Here is a 16,219-nt window from a genome sequence, read left to right on the forward strand (position 1 = left end):
GAGCAAGCAGCATTTTCCAAATGGAGATAAGCAGGTATTACGGGAGTAATGGATTTACTAAACAAAGGTCAACCTCTCACTAAAGCAGAATTGGAGACAAAGATAGGAGGAAAAAAAAACACCTTGGTTTAGAACCTTCCAAAATGATAAAAACTTTACAAAATAAGAAAATCTTTACCTGACCACCAACAGCCTTGAAAATCTTCTAGAGTCAGAAAGGAGAGATTAAAGGTTGTATTGCTTATATTTATAAATTACTTAGTAAAGGTAAAGGTTCCCTTGCTCGAAAGCCAGTCGAGTCCGACTCTAGCATTGCGGTGCTCATCTCCGTTTCCAAGCCGAAGAGCCACCGCTGTCTGAAGACGTTTCCGTGGTCATGTGGCCAGCATGACTAAACACCAAGGCGCACGGAACGCTGTTACCTTCCCACCGAAGTGGTCCCTATTTATCTACTTGCAATTTCTTGCTTTCGAACTGCTAGGCTGGCAGGAGCTGGAACTAGAGATGGAAGCTCACTCCATCATGCGGCACCCGGGTCTTGAACTGCTGAACTACTGACCTTCCACAGCCTGCAGTTCAGCGTCTTAACCACTTGAGCCACCGCAGCTCCCATAAGTTACTTATCTCCCTGGTAAAAGAGGATAAGCTTAAATTTCAGGCATTATGGCAGATGGATTGTCAAAACAGAATACAAGAAGAGGATTGGTTAAGACTTTGGGGATCCCCAAGCAATACCTCTAAGATTTTTAGCTTACGATTTAATTCTTTTAAAATTATACACAGATGGCATTTGCCGCCAATTAGACTACATCTTATATATATCTCAATCAGTAAAAAATGTTCGAAAAACTGTGGCCAGGATGGAGACTTCTTGCATTGCTCGTGGAACTGCCCAGTCATCAAAGAATTTTGGAATTTAATCCTGGTACAAATTCGGAATATCACAGGAGATAACTTACCAGCTACACTGGAGATGGTCCTGCTGTGTAACTGGTTGGGCCCTATGGAAAACAAAGGCAAAATAAATTTCCACTCTATCTTAGCAATAGCCAGAATCGCAATCACGATAAGATGGAGAGATAAAATTGGACCCTCTCTATATTTGCAGCAAAATAAACTATAGGAGCATTTTATTTATGGTAAAATTACCAGTCAATCCTTACTTGGAAAGCAACCCAAAAGCATTTCAAGCTATCTGGTTCCCAGTAGTAGAATACTTGGCTAGGGAGAAAGAAGGTAGGGCCAAAGAATTTGTATTATAGTGACCTGTGACTCTCTTTAGGTTGTCTGATTATTAGAACAGACTGGCGGTGTTAATGATACTTGAATGTAAGGGCTTGCTTTGAATGTACAAGTAATTGTTAATCTTGAGAAGCTCTTATTAGTATTCTGAATGTTGATAGTGGTATAAAAAATGATGTCAAATAAAGACTTTAAAAAAAAAAAAAAAAAGAACCCCGTCCCCAACACAGCCTCAATTTGGGCGCCGCTGCTGCGAGGCTGGTCCTTTAAGGGGAGAGGACACGCCCGCAACAAACGTGTCGATGTCATCCCCATGTGCCCGGAAGTGTCGCGGGCTGCAACAGGGCAGCCCTCCTCGGGAGTAAGCCAGTGCTTTGGATCGCGGCCTCTACAGCTGGGGCAGGTAAGGGGAGGAAGGGATGGCGTTGCATCTGCGAAGGAAGGGGCCGGGTTCTTTTAGGCAAAAGCCGCCCAATGGCAAACTTCTCTGTGTGTGTCGGTGGGGAGGGGGGGATATTCGGGGAAAGATGCATTGCCTCCCCTCCAACTCCAGATGCGGAGATTCCTGGAGACTTTTTTTTTTTTGAGGGGGGGAGGTTGAACATGCAAAGAGTAGGATTTGGGGGAGGGCGGGACCTCGGCGGGATATATATAATGCACAGAAGGCCACCTGTCGAAAGTGCCGCTTCCCCCAGGGGAGCTGATCTGTGTAGTTCCGGGACATCTGCAAGACCCACGTGGAGGCTGGGAATCCGAACTGAAGCCCGGTGCGCTCCGAAGTGCCATGTGCAAGCCCAGTTTGGCGGCCTCCGAACTATTAAGGCTTTTCAGTCACGACTCCTAATCTGCTGGGGGGCTGGCTGGGCTTTGCTTGTGGCTGGGGAGCCCTGCGGGGCGGGCACAAAAGAAGCCTCTTTTCCTGGCCACGGTTCTCGTCCCCAGCTTTACGGTTGCCTCCTGCATGGAGTTGCCAGCCTCCGGGAGATGGGGGTGGAGATCTCCCGGAATTACCACAGACTGCAGAGATCAGTTCCCCCGGAGGAAATGGCAGCTTTGGAGGGCGGACTCTGTGGCGCATCATAATCTTGCCGAGCTTCCTTCCCTCCCCCAGGCTCCACCCCCAAATCTCCAGGAATTTCCGAACGTGGACTTGGCAACCCAACGTGAGTCCCACAGCAGGGTCGTCTATGAAGCCTGGGGCCATGTCAGAGGCTGCCAGGTGTCTGTGGCTCTCTGGAGAGCATGAACTGCTGCAGTCTCCCTGAGGTCCATGCCACCTTTTTTGGTAGGAGATGTGCTTGGGCTGGTTCTGCATTCCAGCCAGCCAGCTTTGGATTTGAGAGAGATCTCCTGGCGGGTGCCGTGGGGCCCCTCCAGGAGTGGTGCTGGGGCCATTGTCAACGACTTGACTTACTCAGTGACGAATGAGAACCGGGTGCGTCTTTGTGCATGGCAGTGAATGGGTGGGGATGGAGAAATCCATTGTAGACTATAAATGTACTTAATTCATTCATTTGTATCCCGCCTCCCCCCCCCGGGGGCACTCAAAGTGGCATACATCGTTCTCCTCCTCTCCATTTTATCCTCACAACGACCCTGTGAGGTAGGTTAGGCTGGGAGAGTGTAACTGGCCCAAGGTCACCCAGCAAGCTTCCACGGCATGACGGGGGATTCGAACTTGGGTTTCCCAGAAACTATTCCAACGCTCTTAACCACTACACCACACTGGCTCTCAGAAGAATCTCTTCAGGTGCAATAAAATGGCTCATGAGCTTCAGTGGAAGTGATGCAAGCTGGGACCCCACACAGATGTTGATGGGGTCTGAATTGGCTGGAGTGGATTTCAGGGTTGTGGTGGATGGTGTTCAAGGGCCTCACTTGTGTGACCACAGTGACAACGGGGGAGTTTGGAATGATTAGGGAAGGGACTCAAAATGGCACCTGAAGTCTCAGTGATAAATGTGGGCTATACGTGAGGTAAATAACTAATGCCTGCCTGCCTACCATTTCTGGGCAGCTGACTTGGGACAGCACTTGAGTTTATCATAGTACATGGGAAAGGTATAAAAGAGAACAGTTGAACTGATCGGGAGGCTGATGCAACTTTCCAGTGAGGAAAATGCTCACCCGTCTGGATCTTCTTAATTGAAAAAAAAAAAGGCAGAGATGACCCATCTGCATATGGAGAGAGGTTTCTTCCTGCAGCTTTCCTAAAGTGGTTCCAGGACAGAGAACAGATCGGGTTGTGTGATCCCCCAGGCCAAGCACTGTCAGCATGTGGGCTGCCACATTCGTGAACAGCACCATCTTAGAGGCTTTTGACGTACCAGCACTTAAGAACGTAAGAAGAAGTTCTTAAGAACACAAGAGAAGCCATGTTGGATCAGGCCAGTGGCCATCCAGTTCAACACTGTGTCAAACACTGGCCAAAACCCAGGTGCCATCAAGAGGTCCACTAGTGGGGCCAGAACTCCAGAAGCCTCCCCACTGTTGCTCCCCAAGCACCAAGAATACTGAGCATCACTGCCCCGGACAGAGTGTTCCCTCTATACCCTGTGGCTAATAGCCACTGATGGACCTGTGCTCCATATGTTTACCCAATCCTCTCTTGAAGCTGTCTGCGCTTGTAGTTGCCACCACTTCCTGTGGCAGTTAATTCCATATGTTAATCATTCTTTGAGTGAAGAAGTACTTCCTTTTATCCGTTCTAACCCAACTGCTTATTAATTTCATTGAGCGCCCACGAGTTCTTGTATTGTGAGAAAGGGAGAAAAGTACCTCTTTCTCTGCCATCTCTGTCCTGTGCATAATAAAGCTCTGTCATGTCACCCCTCAGCTGTCGATTCTCCAAGCTAAAGAGCCCTAGCCTCTTTAACCTTTCTTCATAGAGAAGGTGTTCCGTCCCCTTAGGCATTTTAGTTGCCCTTTTCTGCACTTCTTCCAATGCTAGAAATATCTTTTTTGCGGTGTGGTGTACAGAACTGTACAGTCTTCCAAATGAGGCTGCACCATAGATTTATACAGGGGCATTACGATACTGGCTGATTTGTTTTCAGTCCCCTTCCTAATAATCCACAGCACAGCATTTACCTTTTTTTATTGCAGTCACACACTGAGTTGACATTTTCAGTGAGTTATCTATCATGACTCCAAGATCTCTCTCCTGGTCAGCTACTGCCAGTTCGGACCCAACAACCTATATTTATAGTTAGGATTTTTGGCTCCAATGTGCATGACTTTACGCTTCCCCATGTTGAACCTTGTTGGGTGTTACAAGTCAAAACACTTCAGTATTTACAAGGTTAATGATGTTTGTTAAGTCACATGTTTGTTTGTAACCAATCTGTTTAGACAACAGAATGCCCGGGAACTTTGGAGCTAATTTGCTAGTCTGATTGGAAACCAAGGTGTCAAGTATTCAGCATATTGGTTTCTCCTCCCATTCTTTGTTCTGGCCAGAGAAGGAGACGCCATTCTGCTCTTCCCGTTTTATCTTTAGCTGTAAGGATGTAGCCATATTAGCTCTTTGTTATTTTCATACCCTGTGTACCTTTTCCCCATGTTAGGTTTATAGTAATACACACCATGGACTCAGTCTCTTAATACTCTGCTGACTTACTTAAAAAGAATCCCAACAAACCTCATTTGCCACATTGATGCCACTTTCACAAGGGGTTTAAGAGAGGATGGGGAGTGTGTGTTATTCTTTAGCCTACACTGTCCTGCTCCTGCTACGTTGCCCTCAGTGCTCTGCTGGGCCTTCGTTTGGCCTGAAAGAATGACATTGTGGCTGTGGTCACAAATGCTAAATAATCAGCTTTCAGTGCACTTTCCAACTGGATTTTTACTGTGTGAACTGGCAAAATCCAGTTGGAAAGTGCACTGAAAGTGCATTGAAAGTGGATTATTTCGTGTGTGTGACTGCAGCCATAGAAAAAATCAGTGGAATCAGAATTCCGTGATCTGTAATTCCCCAGAACGCTCTTTGCCATTCTCATAACATTGCTGTTGCTTTTCTCGGGGAAGAAAATCTGGCAACTCAAGCATTTCCAAGTTTGCCCTCTAGTGGGCAGCAGTGTTTATAAATCTGCTAGGCCCTTTCCTTACAGTCAAGGTCTATCATGGGCCTGGTGCCTGCTGGTGGCTGGGATCTTGCAAAGATGGTTTGATTAGGCCGACTTCCATCTGTGCATGTGTGCTTTGTACATTTAAACACAGTAGGGACTACAGAAATTCCAATAAAAAGAGGAGGGGGAATAGAACACACACAGCCCGGCTATATTAGACTAAGATTTAGAATTCTAGTTGTGCTCTGGAGTATCATAATAAATGCCCTTTTGCTTGGAACTGATTGGATGTATTGTATGTTTCAGATTTCTCTGGGTCCATCCTTCCTTCCTTCCTTCCTCTTTTTGCTGCATTCACACGGGCAATTTGATCCATTCCCCTTGCTGTTCCCTTAATGGATTTAAAGTGCATGATCAGTGAGCAACATCTGTCTGTCGTGCCTGAGTCGTCTGAGTTCCATCCCCCCCTCCCATTGCCCCGTCATTCTTTGATACCTGATAAAGTCTGGTCCCGTTGGTCTGAGCCGCTTCCAAAATGGATTTCCTGTCGTCTAGTCACTCTGTTGCGCAGCCAAGCAGTCAGGCAGGTCTCCCTGAGCACTTGCTTTCTGGCTGCCATTCCCCCCCCCCCCCCCCAGTTAGCGAGGATCGCATGACTGTCTATATGTCCCCCCCCCCCGGGGGGGGGGGCTGCTCAAAACCTTGTTTTCGTTTGAAAAACTCTCAAAGAAATACAACCCTTTTCCTGCAGCTTTTTAATATCGTTTGGGGACGGGGTAAATGGAAAAGATTAGAGGGAGGACGGCAGTGGACTCCATTTCCCAGCAGTCTCTTCACCACTTGTGCAATTGCTCTGTGGACTTAATTTTAAAAGAAAATGGCCGACAGCCCCATGAACACCATATCCCAGCATACTGAGTGCTTCTGGGCATGCTCCTAAGAGCAGACTTCTAAAAAAATGGTTGACAGGCTGACTCCCTGGTTTCTGCCGTCTGGTCATGCAAAGAGGGATAAAACGGCATTGAAGTGTGCTAAAGCGCATGCGTGCATGTGCGCATATGTGCACATGCGCATGCACAAATATATATTTTTTAATGTGCTGCGCTGCCACTTGGGCAGCGCAGCTGTCTGGACAGTCGCACAAAGCAAGCGGTTGGGCAAGGGATGTGTGATCATCTGAACCCACTTAAAAATATCCCTGATCAAATCTACAGCAGGAACAAATCGCAGTAGGCTTGCCGTGTGACCACAGCCTGTTACAGGACTCTTAATTTTATTCTGCTGCTACGGACTAGCACAGCTTCCCACCTGAAACAAAAGTTGCCCAGTATGTGAGCTGAGCTTCTAAGCTGAGTGCAGCTTCCTTTTGGCAACAAACACCATTCAGTGTACTGAATATTCTGTTGACCTAAATATCAGAATGACGATACAAGAACACCCTGCAGGGGGGAAAAAAGCCCAACAAGTGCCAGTACAGATTTAATTTGGGAAGATTGAAGGTGCGTCCATGGAAGATCGCAAGATGATACCATCTCAGCCTGTGCTTTAGACTTGTCTGTACAGAGGACGCTTGTTTATCCTTTCCTCACATGCAAACCAATTAACTAATCATGCGCGTCTGTGGAGAATAGAAGCCTGCGTCAAGATAAGCACTGTGCAGACTTGTGTAAGAGGCAAAGAAAATCCAGGTAACTCACTTTGCCCCTTTGCTCTGCTACCTGATCCACTTGGCTCTGGAATGGTGGTGTGCGTTTCTGGAGTGCGTTCAGTTCCAAAGATGCATCTGGGCAGAAAGAGCTTAGCGGTTCAAGAGGAAGTGTGAAGAGGCTTCCAGTCGTCCTCTCCCTCCCCTAAAGCTTATTCACTTTAATCTGTGTGTGGATTCTCCCCGTGTGATAGAAGAGTGGCCCTGCTCACCACCCTCCGTGGTTTTTGTAAGGTCACGAGTCGGGGGGGCGGGGCATGGGAAGTTTGATTTGTGTGATGCTTTCTGCTTGATCTTTCATCCTTGAATAAATTGGGCCTAAGTCAGAAGCATCAGTATTGCATGTGTGAGGGGCTATGTGCACGCCCATTCCTTCACTGCGGGGGAAGTGAGCCTCAGTTGGGTGACTGGTCACATGTGATAGTCTGCAGAACTCCATATGGTAGAGCTGATCGGGACCATCCTGACTGTGACATATTGCCAGATGTGGGCCCCGGTCACGCAGGCCAGATAACGCGCGGGGGGGGGGAGGCGTGGCTGTTCGCCCCGGAGCAAAATAAAGCATGGTAGCCCGATCACACGGTCCCCCGAGTCTCCGTGCTTAGGCTGTTAGCTGGCGATCACGTGGCGATGCTGCAGCGTGGCAAAGAAGCGGTGTGGCACGATCACACAAGCGTTTCGCATTTGTGCGCATGCGCAGTTCCGCGGAGCAGCACTGCTTTCAGTTTCATGTTTGCGTGCATGCGCTTATGAAAAACATCCGGTTTGCGACGGGACGTGGACAGGCGCTGGATGCCACAGGATACCAGCGCTCCCGTGATCAGAGGCCCGCCTGTGATCAGAGGCACGTTTTCCAGATACTAGTGCACTTTCCTTGGTACTTTTTAACTCAGCATCTTCGGCAGGACGCCACGGGTTGGCCATGGGTGCGCTACGCTTCCCAGATGTTGCGGTGTGATCGTGCCCCGAAAATCCGCCCGACATTAGTGCTTTTCGCGTGGCAAAATCTCCGTGTGACCAGGGCCGTGGTTGACTTGCTTTGGAATTTCATTCAGAAACATGGCAAGAGCTAGTGTGCAAAGGCTTCCCTTCTGATTTTTTTTTCCCTTAAGAGTTTCCTAGGTTAGAATTTTTTCCTCCCTGGAGAGACTTTAATTCAAGAGAGTGTTTGTGCACGGCAGAGTACCCCGCTCTGAACTCACAGGTGGAATTAGGTAAAATCTTACCTGAGTGGCTTAGCTGAGGTTCATCCCATTGGAAACATGAAAATAACTCTTGAAGGCAGGCAAATGTTAACGATTACCGAATGAAGGATTCAAAATGCTTTGAACTCTCACCTGTGCTTCCAAGATGCTCTGACTAGGTACACTCATGCCCCTCTCCCTCTTGCTTACTAACCAAGATACTTGCCACATGAGTTCCACAGATTTGAGTATGATCATAAGAATGCCATTTTGACTCCACTCTGGCTTCTTTGATGTGCTGGGAAATTAGCTCCCATGTTGAGCAGATCTTGAATCAGGGGTGTCTTTCTTGGATAAGAATAAGGGGTGGGTTATGTGAGTATGAATTTAGAAGAGAAGAAGAAGAGATTGGATTTATACCCCGCCCTTCACTTGGAGTCTCAGAGCGGCTTACAATCTCCTTGCCCTTCCCCTCCCCACAACAGACACCCCTTTTAAGAACAGCTCTGACAGAACTATGGCTTACCCAAGATCACCCAGCGGCTGCAAGTGGAGGAGTGGGGAATCAAACCCGGTTCTCCCAGATTAGAGTCCGGCCACTTAACCACGACACCAAACTGGCCCTCGATTTAGCATTCGATTCCCGTGGCCCAGTACACCTCTGCTGGATTAGACCCTCGCAGTGCTTCCTTCTCCCATCTTCCCATAAATTGGTTTTCTTTTTGCACTTGCAGCATTCTAAGATGGAGTCCAGCAAAGAGCCTCCTCTTCAGGGCACCTTTGAATGTGAGCTCTGTGGATTACGTGTCCCGTACAGCTACTATGGGCAGAAACCTCCAAATACCTACTCTGTTACGTAAGTATATCCCACGGGTCTCGGACCATTTGTTACTGGTGGCGTTTTGTGTGGCGATAGGTGCATCTCTGCCACAGCAAGTAACGGCAGTGACTGAAAAAGTCAGCAGGGGTGGGTGTGCCTGCACGCACGCACACACACACGTGTCCTCACTTACCCTTTCCTCCTGCAGCCTCTCCAGTGGATTTTTTTTCATTCTTCCAAGAACCTCTCAGCCCTCAGGGGAGTCCCAGGATCCCACCAGCGCCCCTAGAACTGCCTCCCCCCCCCCCAGTTTCTGTAGCAGAGCAGCATCTGTCTTCTCTCTGCTCTTGGCACCCAAGATACTAAAGGCCTCTCATTTGGTGGGGTGGGGGGGAGAGGAGAGCAGGCAGGCAGCAGGGACTAGTAAACCGGGATTGGGAGGGGAAGAGGAAAAGGCAGGCATGATTTCAAAATGCGTCGCAGGTTATCAGTCTACTGTATTTACCCCATAGGAAGCTGACCCTGAATATTCTGTTTTTATTATGTAAATCTGCACTCAGCAGATTATTATGGGTTGGGACCGAGCTCTTTGCACGTCCCTCTCCCCCAGGGACAGGTCAGGGTTGCCAAGCCTGCAGCCCTAAACTTAGTCCCTTTTAATTGTTGGTTACTGGTTTGTTGTGAGCATGAATTTGTTTCAAATGGAGTGTGGTGACCTGAATTTCAAGCCTGGCACGCTTCTTCCCCAGCCTCCTGGAGGACAGCTATGTCATGAGAGATCCGTTCACCCCTGAGAAGGACAAATTCCTTATCCTTGGATCGGAGTGCAGTTTGTGTAGCAAGCGCGTGTGCGTTGGCACAGTGAGTAACATGTGACGCTTGGTCATTTATATCTCTGAAGTGAATTTTGTGCCCGGCGGCTGCAGGGACAGATGAGAGGGCACCCTCCCCCACTTCCTTGGAAGTGGTTCTGCAACCCTTTTTTTTTTTGTTCTTTGCCACGGTGTAATAAAAACGAAGCCCTTGGCTATCCCGTTTCTCCCAACGACAGCGCAGAATCATTTTTGTCCCCTAGATTGTGTGTGATTTTTTTTTTGTCCCGCAGACGCCCAGTTGGTCCATTCAGGATTGATCCTTCCTCCTTAATAGTTGGAGTGTTTATGAATATGCCGTGACATCCCATCAGCTTGGCAGGTGGGGGCGCGTGTGTGTGATGGATAATGTAAATAACAAATGACAACACACACATGTGGCGCTCTCTGGTGTTAGGTGAGCCGCTTGGTCTTGGTCTGTTATATATCGAATAGCTTTGAATTTAAAATTGCTAATCATAACAAAACTCTGACCTTGTCGCCTGAGCCATGTGGAGCTCTGTATGACACAAGCCAGTGATCACACACCCCTCGGTTCCAGCCAATCTCTGAGCAAGGAATGTGTCCATCTGTCTCTTGAGGACACCGTGGAAAACTTCCCGGGATCTCGGAGTCTGGAGCCTATCATGTCTGCTCTGCTGGAACAGAGCCTGGGGTTCCTGTGAACTCAGTTGTAGGAGGCTTTTATGTACCAAGCCCGTTCAGGAGATGGGCTGTATGTAGGACACGGTGACAGTTTTTCTGGACTATCTCGTCTGAAAATATTGGAGATCTAGTAACTCTTTAGATACTTGGACAGAGAATAGAAGTGGGCCTTGTTGTTCAAACCCGCCCGTCAGTTCACCTGAGCCCTAAAAGGCTTATCTTCACTATAAACTGATATTACGTCTATATCAGTTTAAGTTCCATGACTTCCCCCACAATGCTCCTGGGAACTGCAGCTTGGAGAAGTGCTGTGAATTCTGCGTTGGTTTTTGGCAACCCTGCGCTGAAATTCCCGTTCCTCGGAGAACAGGAGTGACTACGAAAGCAGTTTACACTTGTAGGGCGGATGTCCCTCTGGGATGAAGCTGGCTGGCTCCTCGGGATCTCCTCAGCCGAGCCGTTGCTGCTGAAACTGAGAGGAGAGTGTCCAGGAGCTTAGCGTAAGGCTCATTTCAGTTCACGCAGAGGACAGCAAAGGCAGGCTATTCCCAAGTGGAAGCTCTTTCTTCCTTTGGAGAAGTTGCCAGAAGTTGCCCTACTTTGCTTCTGTTCTGATATGGAGGCTCGTGGGTTGCTTGTTTGTGCGGTGTTACCACAGACACGAAAAGGCTCTGCATCTTGCGTCATGACAGAGAGTCCCAGTTTGGACTGGTTTTCCCAGCTTGCGCATCTTTCATCACATCATGTGGCATTTTCTGGGCAAAGGGTGTGCCCACGAAGCACAATTCGTAACTCTTTGCTTTCCCCCACCAGTCCCTCTGGCCACCGAGCCCTTTTAAGAGCAGACAGGCAAAAGACCCTGCCGCATCCAGGCTTACAGGCTGAGTCTTGCTGGATCAGACCCGGGGGGGGGGTCGGTCCCTCTTGTCCCGGTTCAACAGTGGCCCAACCTGTGCCTCTGGGAAGGTCATAAGCAGGGCAAGAACAGCAGCTAGACTTGCTGGCGTTGGGTCGGGAAATACCTGGAGATTTGGGGGGTGGAGCCTGAGGAAGGTGGGGGTTTGAGGAGGGGAGGGACTTCATATAATGCTCTAGAGTCCAACTTCCAAAACAGCCATTTTCTCCGAGTGAACTGATCTCTGTCTCCTGGAGATCATGTGTAATCCCAAGGGATCTCCACCTGGAGGATCGCAACCCCAACAGCAGCCCACATGTTGGGAGTCTGCTGCCTGTGAACTTGGAGGGGGGGGTCCATTTAGCACTCATCGTGGCTGACAGCCCTTTTCTCTGGGAATGTCTCCCCATCCATCCCTTGAGCTCAAAGGCAGAATCTACCAAGCCAGCGTGAACAAATCCAGCTCCACCTGAAGTCTCTTCTGGCTTCTCCTGTCACCGAGGTGATCTGAGGTGGGCCAGTAGCCGGGATCCTGCCCCTCAGGTGGGGGATTCAGACTCGGCTGGGAACCTTCTTCCTGAGAAGCATCCTGCATCGTGTTCCATGGTTCTTAAGCGTATCAGGAGGTGCTGAAATAGAAACAATAAAATTGTCTTTGGCCGACCTCAAGAACCCTGTTGAAAACTGCTGAGAAGCGAGATAACCGCCTGAACGCAGAGTCCAGACAGCTGGAGTGGTTGGTAGTCAGGCAGATGCCAGGTTGCTCAATCTCCCGTCTCTGTCGGAAGCATCATGTTTAGAGCACCAGGCGAGGCTAGAGCAGGCCATGAAAGAGGCTATCAGGCCTGTGTGGGATGACAGGCAAGGCCAAGGCTGGGGCTGTGGGGTGCAAATAATCCCCCCCCCCATGAGCCCAGAAATCTGTAGCTTGAAGGGGAACAGAAACCTTGCAACCAGCATTCAGCACCTAGGGCTGGCTCCAGGCTAGATTGTCCATCAGTGAAACGGGGCTTTCCCACCTCTCCCCCCCCCACACACAACCCCCCAATCTCCACATCTTGGGGCTCCTGGGGGTTTGCACAAGGGGTTTGCAGCTGGAATGGTAGAAATTGTCAATTTAATCTGGATCTGACCTATCAATTCCACTGGTGGAGGGGAAGACCCTCTCTGGCTCCACGTCTCAGTTTTTTTTGAGGAGGGACAAGTCAAAACATTCAATTCCCCCCCCCCCTCCGGTTGTTGGGGCAGCAGACGGAAGAAGCTGGACCCTTTTAAAGAAGTTACAAGGTCACAATGCGGCTCTGACTACTCAGTTTGGTGTGGTGGTTAAGAGTGCAGACTCTAATTTAGGAGAACCAGGTTTGATTCCCCGTTCCTCCACATGCAGCTGCTGGGTGACCTTTCAGAGCTGTTCTCTCAAGGGCAGTTCTCAAGAGAGCTCTCTCAGTCCCAACTGCCTCACAGGGTGTCTGTTGTGGGGAGGGGAAGGGGAAGGAGATTTTAAGCCGCTCTGAGACTCCTTCAGGTAGTGATGGGCGGGGTATAAATCCAGTCTCCTCCTCCTCCACCTTCAGATCAATTATACACCTTCAGTGGAAGTTAGCTGTGATTGACTCACACTGAAAATAATGGGGCTTAAGTTCATTGCAGTTCACTCCAGTAACTCAGGGGCGGGGTCAGTGGGTTCTGTGCCCATTGTTTTCAGCAGGCTAAGACTAGAGTCATTTTGCATAGGATTGCACTGTTAATTGGAAGAGGCTGTGCGGCATTAAAGAAGGGGGTTATCTTATATTTGCCTACAACTTACAAGAACATACAGTAATAAATATTTTGTGTATAACATTGGGGGGGGGGATTGTTTTACATGCAGAGTTGTCTCCTTTTAGGGTAAAAAATTGTGTTTCCTGAGTGTGTCTTTATTCCGACCCTTTTTCGTTCTTCTCTTTCAGGACTGCAGTCTTTTCTACGCAAAACGATTCTGCCTCCCATGTGCTAACTTGCACTTAGAGGAGTTTCCTTTGGAAATAAAGCAAGATCTGGAGAAAAGAATCCGTTCCAAACCCCAGTCTTCGCGGAAAGGAGATTCCAAGGACAGAAAGAAGAAGTAGGATGTTTTTTAGCTCGCAAGAGAGCCTCACAAGAGGGAAGCCAAGGATTGAAAAGGAACACCAGCTTCATGTGTCCCCTTCACAGAATTTTGATTATCGTCAAAATCGGCACCTGGAAGCCTCTTGGTAGCCGATGGCGCTGTTGCGGTGCCAGTGCTCGGTGTGCCCATCTGGTCGCGCCCGCTCAGGTCCAAGCAACAGGGGCTGTCACGGTGGGACACTTCTGCAGAGAGGCCTTGGGTGGCCCGGCGTGCACCACAGAGCAAGCGGTAGGCTTTACCAACATGTTTTACCCATCCTTCTCGCAGCCATATATGGCTTTGTAATGGAAGTTCAGATGCCCAGGAGACGGAATTCCATTCTCAGAACAGGCCTTTTTTCTGTACTTGCAGCATTCTGGCGAACACCCCCCCGCCCAGGGAATGGGTCTGAGCTTGCCAAAGTCTGGAAAGTACCTTTCTTTGCAGGTGTTTATTGTCATACAACGTACTGATTTTTTTTGTGTTGTTGGTTTCCATTATTGATGAACTGCTGCCACTCAGCCGTATTATAAGGAAGGAAATCATTACCACGCCCAGAGTTGTTGTGGAAGGCTTCCTGAGACAGCTCCCCAAGAGTTTTGTTTGCATGCTGCATTTTTACACACGCACCCCATTCTCAGGACGGCATGCAGGCCCTCCCCCCCAGTTTATTCACAGCAAGACTCTGAGTTAGGATAGGCTGAGAGAGAGAGGCTAGTTGGCCCACCCATTCCTCACTGAGCTCTGTGGCAAAGCTGGGATTTCCTCCCAACATTACCAGTTTTCCCAGAAGTCTGACACCAGCTGTTATGCTTTTAAGCTTCTCCACTGAAGTTACGTTTGGCAAGAAAAATGCAGGGCCCCTTGCTTTTTGAGCATTAGTAGTCAGGGGAACTTGGACAGAACCGGCTTTCTCTTGATCCAAAAGCAGATTCTCATTATCTATGTCCTGTAAATGGCTCTCAAGCGCACATCTCCCTCCTGTAGTGTTGCCATGCCCACTGCCTATTTGGCTGTGGTTGTATTCCCAGATGCCGAGAAGAGCACCAATGCTCAGCTGGCAGCTTCTTCTTGGAATGTCATTCTGGTCCCGTGGGTTAGCAGGATGGGCGTGAGAATTACTTTACCCAGGGCCCCATTGCATTCTGGGGCAGCTCAAGCAGCCTTCTACTGGCCATCTAGTGGAACTGCAGACAGCTCCAATGGGTCAGGTTTGGCTGGTGATTCGGTTCAGCACAGCTGCCTTTAAAAATGTTCTAAAACGTTTACTGTGTTTTGATTTCAAGCTGTGGGCTAGCCCCGGTGTTCTAAAACACAACCCAAAGAGAGAGAGAGAGAAAAGAATTTGCGTTCCTTCACAATGACTGAACTGTTTTGTTAACTGTTTTTTGTAGTTAGCATTTATTGTAGTAAAAATGTTACAGGCCCTATTGCCTATGGACCAGATCTTTTATTTTTTGTTTGGCCCTGTCAAAAAACCAGACCCATATCTCATGGATCATAACAGCATTGGATAGAGTTCATGTGAGTCACTACAGGGTACATCTGAAAAGCCTAAGAGACAAGTATGCAATTCGCTCATCCTGGTATCTGTGGCTGGGTGTTTTCAAGCTCTTTCCCACACAGCAGTGGGACTCTGCTTTGAGGTCAGTTCTCAGGCAGAAATGGGGCCTTCTCTCAGGGTGGCACCAGAATTAAGGAATCTCCTTTTTGGGAAGATCCCGTTAGGCTTTCACATCTAACTAAGAATTCTCAGTCGGCAGACTGACCTTTTTGAAGACACTTTTGCTGTTTAAACTTTGTGTGTGACTGCTGGGCATATGTGCTCCTCTGCGTACATTCCAGCTCCTTAGGTTTTGCCATTGAGTGCTCAAAATAACATTATGGTTAGATACGAGGCTGGCGTCTACCAAGAGCAAGACTTTTGCAATGGTTGCCCCACTTGTCTTGGAGCAGAATTTAGATTAGCTGCACACCTAGATGACGCTTTATAAACACAAACGCACCCAGTCCTTCTAGCAATACTTCCCCCAGTCTTCCTCCAAGGATCTCAAGGCAACATATGCAGTTCTGCCTTTCCCCTTTTGTTTTAGTGAGGCTGAGAGTTACCCCAAGGTCACTGAGCTTTGTGGCGATTTGAATCTGGGTCTCCTGGTTCCTAGCCTGAGGCACCAGCCAGTGCATCACAACATATCAACAGCAGACTGCTTGGGCGAGGGGGAAACTGGCATCCACCACCCCCTTACCTATTGAATTTAAATAGGCTTGAAATAAAATGCAAATTATACTCCTGATGGTTTAGCAACCTCCTTCGGGCTAGTTGGAAGTGGCAAAGTCCAGCTCTGCAAACATCAGAAGAAGAGATTGGATTTATACCCCACCCTTCACTACCCAAAGGAGTCTCAGAGCGGCTTACAATCCCTCCCCCTCCCCACAAGAGACACCCTGTGAGGCAGTTGGGGCTGAGAGAGCTCTCTTGAGAACTGCCCTTGAGAGAACAGCTCTGAAAGAACTTCTGACTGACCCAAGGTCACCCAGAAGCTGCATGTGGAGGAGTGGGGAATCAAACCCAGATTAGAGTCCGCACTCCTAACCACTACACCAAAGTGGCTCTCAGGTTTCAGGATGTGCTCTTACAGCACTGAAGACCTTGGCTGGCTA

The 16,219-nt window shown here is 48.7% G+C and overlaps 1 protein-coding gene across 2 annotated transcripts; it reads left to right on the top strand.

Annotated features, from left to right (window-relative positions):
- Window positions 1–1,568: 1,568 nt before the first annotated feature.
- Window positions 1,569–13,645, top strand: CDPF1 (cysteine rich, DPF motif domain containing 1). 2 transcript variants are annotated; one of them, XM_015427233.1, is made up of 4 exons: window positions 1,569–1,645; window positions 8,933–9,054; window positions 9,768–9,879; window positions 13,380–13,645. In XM_015427233.1, exons 2-4 carry the CDS (start codon window positions 8,942–8,944, stop codon window positions 13,536–13,538), a joined length of 384 nt encoding a protein of 127 aa, XP_015282719.1. In that variant the 5' UTR covers window positions 1,569–1,645; window positions 8,933–8,941; the 3' UTR covers window positions 13,539–13,645. The 2 variants fall into 2 exon arrangements, with proteins under 2 accessions (XP_015282719.1, XP_015282720.1); XM_015427234.1 differs by lacking the exon at window positions 1,569–1,645 and adding an exon at window positions 6,914–6,997.
- The last annotated feature ends 2,574 nt before the right edge of the window (window positions 13,646–16,219 follow it).

The sequence above is a fragment of the Gekko japonicus genome, unplaced genomic scaffold, assembly GCF_001447785.1.
Source record: "Gekko japonicus isolate JY-2015 unplaced genomic scaffold, Gekko_japonicus_V1.1 scaffold1221, whole genome shotgun sequence".
In the NCBI taxonomy this organism is placed as follows: Eukaryota; Metazoa; Chordata; class Lepidosauria; order Squamata; family Gekkonidae; genus Gekko; species Gekko japonicus.